Source organism: Trypanosoma conorhini (genome assembly GCF_003719485.1).
Source record: "Trypanosoma conorhini strain 025E chromosome Unknown Tco_14.4_contig_00576, whole genome shotgun sequence".
Classification (NCBI taxonomy): Eukaryota; Euglenozoa; class Kinetoplastea; order Trypanosomatida; family Trypanosomatidae; genus Trypanosoma; species Trypanosoma conorhini.
The window spans coordinates 5,860-13,088 of NW_021704628.1; the positions used below are offsets into that span (position 1 = coordinate 5,860).

Sequence of the window (7,229 nt, forward strand, 5' to 3'; positions counted from 1 at the left end):
GGCGCCAGCGCTTCGCGTGCCGACAGCGGCTTCCTGCGCCGGGCCCCAACTGCAGCGGCATCAGCACCACGCGCCCCCTGCCGGCGGCACCTCCTCGGCGTCACCCTCGCGTGGTGATGCGTCGGGGGCCACGGCTGCCCTTTCCCCGGCCCCGCGGGCGCCAAGTCCATTTCCTCCTCCTCCTCCTCAGGGTCCTCGCGATTCGAATAGTATGAGAAGTTCCAGCGCCCCGTATCATCCGGGAACTTTTTCTTTAGGCTTTGGCACATGGGCTCAAAAAAGGCGCAGGAGTCGCGTTCCGCATGCTCCTCGCACCTTGTCAGGGCGGTTTCATCCTCGTACCGCACAAGCGTCGTGCCGTCCTCCTTGCACGACACCTTAAGCATTCGTTGCTCTGCCTCGGAAGCCGCCATGCACGCAGCCGCGCAGCACAGCGTGAGGGCCAACACGGCGAACAGCACGTGGCGCACGGCCTTCATTCGTGTCGTCTTGGAGTCGCCTGGGTGTGTGTGTGGGTGGGTATGTGTGTGGGTGGGTGGGTGGGTGGCCTCACTGGTCTGCGTGGAGACTGGATGAAAGGGAGGAAGAGAAGGAAGAGGAATTCCTGGGAGAGTGGTAGTAGATGTAAAACATACAGCTCCATCTTCTCGAGAGAAAGGTATGTAAGATAAAAAGAAATATATTATTGTTGTTGTTGTCGCACTATTGGTCTAATCTAACGTAGGGATAATGAGGTGAAGCGCACCCTACACAGCGCCCCGGCGAACGTCCTCTGTCTCATTCTTTGGGCTTGCGGAGTAGATTGCCGCCGTCGCCAGTAAACGACGGTGCAGCTGTGGAAAGGTGACAATTTTCGTGTTTTCCTGCCTGTATTGTTTTCTCCGCGGAGCGCAACCGCCGCTCCCACTCCAGGAGGTACTTTTCCTTACGGGAGATCTCCTCTAGTCGCTCGTTGTACGCGGCGTGCTGCATTTGCACGAGGGCGCGGAACTCCTCCTCCCGCTCAGTCAGTTCTCGTTCTTTACTTGGCGCCTCCTGGCGCCACGCCAACTCGTCGTCGAGACGGCGATGGTGATTGCTTTGGGTGTCATGAAGAAGACGCCCGCCGGCGCTGACTGAAGACAGGCAGCCAAAAAGACTCTCGTGAGCCGAACTGGGCGGTGGAGCTGCCTGCGGCACTGGAGACGCCACCGACCTGAGAGCGGCAGGAGGAGACGGGCTCACGGACGGTGGTGTTGTGAACGCCAGCGGAGGTGGTGGCGGAGCTTCACGCCGCGGCGGCGGCGTTCGCCCCTCTTCTTGTGCCCGCTGTTGCCACTGCTGCTGTGGCGGGGAGTGGGAGTGAGCGGAGCCCCGCCGGTGTTGTCGACGCTGCTGCGACTCCCAGTCGACGTGACGCAGCATTGCCTCCCCCCGCACGGCGGCCACCGACGCAACTACAAACGCACCCGCCGCTACTTCCTCTGGAGGCGTGTGCGTAGCGTGTGTCGCTGTTGTTGTTGTTGTTAAGCGCCAACGCCTTGGAGGCCAGAAAGTGATGGAGAAGCAAAAAAGGCACGCACGCACACACGGCGGGAAAAGAGGATGAGAACAACTTAAACCCACACACGCAAGTTCAAGGACGGCGGAACTTGTTCTCAAAGTCCCATTGCGACGACTCGCTCGCAGCGTCGTTGCGACCACCAGCACGGGGTAAACAGCAAGAACAACAAGGCGAGAAAAAAAAAGGGGTGAATCGCCCTCAAGAGATGACTGAGCACCCCCCCCCCTCCCTCTGCTGCAGTAGCCGTCCGCCCTCCATCCCGACGACGCAGAAGGTAAGGCGAGTCCTCACTCCTACCTCACACGGCGCAACACCAGCGTCGCGCATGGGACATCTATTCGGTCGTAGCCCCACGACGCGTTGCGAGCCTTTTGCCACCCGCGCGCCTCGTCAGCTGTGATGCCGACAGACGGGTGCTTCAGGAGACTCGCCACCCCAACCCCAGTTGCGGGGCCCCCTGGAGCGGCAGCCAACCGCTGGTCGTTGACGGCGCCCCTGGCGTGACCACCCACCTCCTCGGCCATGCCGTCATCTCCCTTCGCTGTCGTATCCTCGCCTCTCTCGCAGAGCTGCACCACCACGCGATTGCTTGAGGGCGCCTCGAAGAGGCGGCTCTCGTGCGACTCAGACCACGAGCCCTCAAACTCAATTTCGCCGTGCGCCTGCGTGCGGAGGACGACGACGGGGCGCGCCGTCTCCAGTGTGCCACTCCTAAACGCGAGCCCGCCGGCGAAGAAGCGCGGCCAGCCCCGGTCATCCCCTTCGTCCGCGGCCGCGCCGTGGGGAGCGGCCTCCTCGCATATGTGCGCATCCCTAAAGAAGTCCAAACACGGCAGTCGGAGAAGAACCGTGCAGGTCTCCTCAACCGTCGCAATCTCCTCCACAAGCGACGCGTCATCATCCGTACGTGTGCGGCGGCGCGGCGGGCCCTCGTCGTCCGCGGCGAAGGGTCTATCGCGCTTCATTGCGGGGCAGCCACGGCACACCTCCCCCGCTCCCCCTTTGGTTGTTGTTGAAGGAAAATAATCAAAAAAAAAAGTAAGGGACAGGGGAGGTGTAGAATAAATACATTAATTTTTTTAAAAAAGAAGATCAAACTAGAGCGTTTGCCCCTGTATCGGGAGTCCGCATCAGTCAGCCCCCCACACGCAAGGTGAGGCCTTCTTTCCCCCCGCCGCCCTCTTCGATCAGCACTTTTATGCGAGAACGTTTGCGGCGGCGTCAAGTCCAAAGACGGTGGCGCAATTGTCGTACACGCGCCGCACAACCTCCTCCTCTGTGATGTCCCGCAACGTCTCGTCCGCCGTCTCCAGCCCAAAGCGACGCAGTGCGCCAGTGTACGCCTCTAACACCTGTCGCAGGTGGCAGGGCTCATTGCGGCGCTCACGACACAGCGTTGGCAAAAAAGGCTCCCCCTTGCGACTAGTCGCGAAACGCGTTCGCACAAACTGTGCCCCGTAATCTTTTTTGCGAATATCGCACCAGGGTGCATCAGTCTCTAGCATCACTCGATCCAACGGAAGACGGCAAATCTGCTCCGCAGTGCGCTTCTCCCTAAATCCGCTTCCATTTATACTGAAGTAGATGCCAGGCATTGCCAGCAGTCGCTGCTGTTCCTCGAGGGGTCCGTTGAAGCTATGCACTACACCGACGAGCGGAATATCGTCTGGCCACGACAGCCGCTCCTCCTCAAGGAGCCGCACAAAGTCCGTGCCACAGTCGCGTGAATGAAAAACAAACGGCAGCCGCAGCGACCGAAAGGCACGGAGCTGTTGAAGAAAATATTTTTGCTGCACGTCCTGCGGGCAGTATGCAAGTTCGGCGTAGTCGAGACCAATCTCCCCCACAGCCACCACGACGTCCAGGTTCGCCCCGACCAACTCCACGAGTTTGCGCAGCCGCTCCTGCGTGCAGCGGTCCTGTTCCGCGGCATCGGTGGCGGGAAGGGGGGGTTGCGGTGTCTGAATCGAGGCCTCATCCCCAGCAGCCTCCTCGACGCTCACCCAGTCCAATGGGCGCATCAGCTCGGCGGAGTGGGCGGGGTGAATCCCAACGGTACAGCGCAGCCGTGAGGGGTAGCGACGGCAAAGGCGTATGGCCTTCACGCACTGCACAAGGCTGGTGCCGGTGATAATCATCTGCCGCACGTTCTGCTGCTCCGCCCGCCGAAGGACCTCTTCTAGGTCGTCCGCGTGAACCCGGCGCCCTTTCCAGTCAACACCGCGAAAGACACAGTCGGTGAGGTTCAGCGCCGCATCGACAAGGTGCGGTCCCCCGGAGGTTTTCTTCATTTCGTGTTGGCCTCGCTTCTTGCCCGCTCACACGCAGCGGAGAAAGGAGGGCCAACAGGGGCGGGCTGGAATGAAATAAAATAAAAAAAAAAGCAATCACCAATAGACAAAAGCAGGAGAAACCCCCACGGCAGGACGGCAACGGCAGCTAAAAAAAAAAAAAAAGCAACACGCGTCCACGCGCCTTCTTTTCCCTCTCCGCCCCTCTCTCTCTCTTTCTCTCTCTGTCACGGAGGTAAATTCACATTGTCCCCTCAGCTTCGCTTTCGCCGCCACTTCTTCCCGCCTACTTGAAGAGGTCGGCGAGGTTAGCAACCTCCACATTCTCATCGGCCAGGGAGAGCCGCCTCGTCCTTGACGGGGCCTTCACTTTTGCGGCTGCTGCGTTGACCTCGCGCCTAACACGGCGTTCCTCTCGCTTGGTTCGTTTTTCAGCCTCCCGCCGCTTTTGCTCCGCTTTTGCGCGCCGCTTTTGCGCACTCTCGCGGAAGAGGCCGCCCCGCTTGTCGAGTTCAGCCAGTGAGCGGTCCAGCGCGCCGAGGATGGAGGGAGCTTGGGACCAGCCAACGGTAGGGACGTCGTCGTCACCGCGCTGCTGATGCGCCACACGCTCGCTCCAGAGCGCGAGCATGGCGTCCCGCGTCTCCTTATCCAGCTCATTCTGCCGAGCCTGCAAGATGAAGCGCACTACAAAGGACGGACAGTCACCAAACTCATCTAGAAGGTCCTTCTGCACAAGAAAGTTAAAATCCACCGGCTTCTTTACACTAAGGAGGTGCATGATCAACTCCAGCACACGCCGCGCAGCACTTACCAGCTTCCCATTGCCCTCTCTCACACGCTCACCCCACATTTCCATGGCAAGCACCATGTCACGACTAAAGCAGTCCACAAACCCATTCCAGTCCTCCACATGGCGAGTACTTTGGTGGCGTATAACCTCGCCAAGGAACTCCATCAGCGTGGTAATGTATTTGTGAACGTATCGCATCAGCATACTCCGCATAGCCATGCGCATCCGTGGCTCTTCGAGTGCCTTAGTAAACTCCTCATCAATAAAGTCACCCATTGTGTCAATAATCACCTCCGTCGGGTTGGTGTTGTTGCCATACCACTCCTTGGAGCGGAAGACGAGGCTCCACTGCGCACTCACCACCCGCTCAACGTGTAGCACGATCTCGTCCACGTAGAACGAGGCGTGCTCAGAAAGCACGTCTTGCGTCTTCTGAAACGGCGAGGAATACTCACCTCCTTCCTCTTCGTCCCAATACGAGGCAAACTTGAGCTCAATCGTGTCCATATTACGCTCAATCGTTGAGCAGTCATTGCAGAAGGCGTAGAGAAATACCAATCGACGTGTCGTCCACTCCTCAACAGGAATCCCTGTGGACTCACTTTCCTCCTCCCAGAAGTCGTAATCGCTGTGCAGTTTGCATTCCTCAAGGTACGCCCCAATCGCTTCCGCACAGGCGGCACCTATCTGGCGCATCACAGACACATCAATGGCAGTAGAAAGGCCTGCTAAGGATTGCTGCAGCACCGCAAACATGTCCACCGGACCCGTCGTCACGGGCAATCCGTTGGGCAGCGTTATTGGCTCACTTCGTCCACTCCTAGTTGAGATGGCACACGCACGACAGAGTCGAATAAGATGCGCAGAAAGACCCCCGACGGCGGATGTCATCATGACCGCGGAAAGGCCATCGATGGCGTCAAGGTCAATGTACGCTGCGTAATTCGCCTCCGTCATGGCCCCCTTATACCACTGTATAAAGTGCGAGGCCTCAAGTAGACCAGTCGCCTCGACCTCCGCGGCGGGATCCACGTACCCCTGCAGGACACCCATCACCTCACTGTGAATGGCACCCACAACGATGGCAAAAAAGGAAAACTTCGTCGAAAGCGGGATAAGTGACATTTCCAGCGCACCCAGCAGTGGCGCCACCTTTTTCATCTGCTCAAGATACGTGGTGATCTGACCAAAGGGGTCCACAACATCCACCATAACCTGCTCTTCCCAGAGTCGAGCCACACACTTGCGGACCGCACTGTACACCTTCTCCTCCGTGATGAGTGGTTCACCGTCAAGGTTGCACAAGACACCGCTACTAGCGCCACCTTCTGATCCAACTTCTCCTCCTCCAACCTCCTCCCCACAGACTTGCAGACACTCCTCGAGCTGCGTGAACTCTGGGAAAAGTTCCGCGACGGTGCCAGCATCCTGGACATCTTCAAGTGCCATTTGAATGGCCACATGCACGGAGCTTTCCTCCAATAGCTTGTAGACTTCCGCCACAAACATTGACTGTACCGCGTCCAACTTTTCAAAGTAGGGCTCAAAAGCATTGCGGTAGCTACTACTTCCCTTTTCGGACACTGCCCGTCGAATCAATTGTAAACGGCGTAGGCGCTTATATACCTCCGCGAACTGTCTTTGCTCTACAAGGCCATATAAATTAGTGTATCGTACCTCCTTTAGTGCCTCGGCCCACTTTATAACGGACAATATATTTTCGCGTAGGAAGTGCAGCTGTCGCAACTGCGCATAGCTCCCTGAGGTCACCTCCATTCCCGTGATGAGGTCGCCTTGTTTCATGAACAGCTCGCGGAGGTCTTGAATGCGTTCACCGCACTCCTTTACAACCTGCACTGCGCGATGCCCCTCCAGCATCTGCGACGAGGCCATGGAATTGATGGCGCGACGAAGCTCCTTCGCCTCATTGGCACAGGAACGCACAAGACGTGGGACGGTAACCTCCAAATTCTCATGGTGCACCAATTCATTGTTTATCGCGGCCAAAACCTCCTTGCTGAGAGTCGCGCGGTCCTCCACGCTGAGGTACGGGAAGAGCTCCGCAGACGTGTACAACTGTGAGTCGTCAATATCCTCCGCCGCACCGCCAAAGGCCTGCGGATTGTGCGGAAAAGAGGCAGCGACTCGCTTCTGCATCGAGCGGCTCGGGGGCTTTTTCTTCCTTGTCGTTTTTTGGCCTCATGAACGGCGGCACGGCACGACGCCAAGGAAGCATTTGCCCAGGTGTACAGTGAGGGCAAGAGAAAGAAAGAGAAGGAAGAAACGCGGCCACAGGTTTCCTACGCGGCAGAAGCAGAACTAGATGGTTGGGAAGCCAAAAGAAAGAAGGAAGCAAAAGAAGGGAACCGCACAGACACGCACACACACAAAGAAAGAGAAAAAAGAAAACGTGAAAGTGTAGAGAAGGGATTATGTGTGATTGCACGCTCAAGAAAGTTTAGTTTGGGAATACCAATAAATACGTAGGCCAAGCTGTGCCGTGCGGTGCGGTGCGGTGCGGTGCGTGTGTGTGTGTGTGTGTGTGTGTGTGTGTGTGTGTGTGTGTGTGTGTGTGTGTGTGTGTGTGTGTGTGTGTGTGTGT

The 7,229-nt window shown here is 57.8% G+C and overlaps 5 protein-coding genes across 5 annotated transcripts in view, besides 5 other annotated features; all 5 read right to left on the reverse strand.

The window, feature by feature from the left end:
- Tco025E_07455 (uncharacterized protein) overlaps window positions 1-479 on the reverse strand; it is a gene marked incomplete at both ends in the record, with an annotated part of 537 nt that extends 58 nt beyond the window's left edge. The window contains one exon of the mRNA XM_029374320.1: window positions 1-479. This exon is cut by the window's left edge and continues 58 nt beyond it. Within this exon, the coding sequence (XP_029225815.1) occupies window positions 1-479 (479 nt within the window).
- Window positions 480-500: 21 nt separating this feature from the next.
- Window positions 501-547: a microsatellite.
- Window positions 548-777: 230 nt separating this feature from the next.
- On the reverse strand, window positions 778-1,404 carry Tco025E_07456 (uncharacterized protein; the record flags this gene model as incomplete). Its single annotated transcript, XM_029374321.1, has 1 exon — window positions 778-1,404. One exon carries the CDS (start codon window positions 1,402-1,404, stop codon window positions 778-780), a length of 627 nt encoding a protein of 208 aa, XP_029225816.1.
- Window positions 1,405-1,485: 81 nt separating this feature from the next.
- Window positions 1,486-1,507: a microsatellite.
- A 329-nt stretch (window positions 1,508-1,836) lies between these two features.
- On the reverse strand, window positions 1,837-2,508 carry Tco025E_07457 (uncharacterized protein; the record flags this gene model as incomplete). Its single annotated transcript, XM_029374322.1, has 1 exon — window positions 1,837-2,508. One exon carries the CDS (start codon window positions 2,506-2,508, stop codon window positions 1,837-1,839), a length of 672 nt encoding a protein of 223 aa, XP_029225817.1.
- Window positions 2,509-2,739: 231 nt separating this feature from the next.
- On the reverse strand, window positions 2,740-3,834 carry Tco025E_07458 (TatD related deoxyribonuclease; the record flags this gene model as incomplete). The annotated part of the gene is made up of 1 exon (XM_029374323.1): window positions 2,740-3,834. The coding sequence occupies one exon, from the start codon at window positions 3,832-3,834 to the stop codon at window positions 2,740-2,742; it is 1,095 nt and encodes a 364-aa protein (XP_029225818.1).
- A 191-nt stretch (window positions 3,835-4,025) lies between these two features.
- Window positions 4,026-4,063: a microsatellite.
- A 57-nt stretch (window positions 4,064-4,120) lies between these two features.
- On the reverse strand, window positions 4,121-6,784 carry Tco025E_07459 (uncharacterized protein; the record flags this gene model as incomplete). The annotated part of the gene is made up of 1 exon (XM_029374324.1): window positions 4,121-6,784. The coding sequence occupies one exon, from the start codon at window positions 6,782-6,784 to the stop codon at window positions 4,121-4,123; it is 2,664 nt and encodes an 887-aa protein (XP_029225819.1).
- Window positions 6,785-7,119: 335 nt separating this feature from the next.
- Window positions 7,120-7,151: a microsatellite.
- Window positions 7,152-7,229: a microsatellite.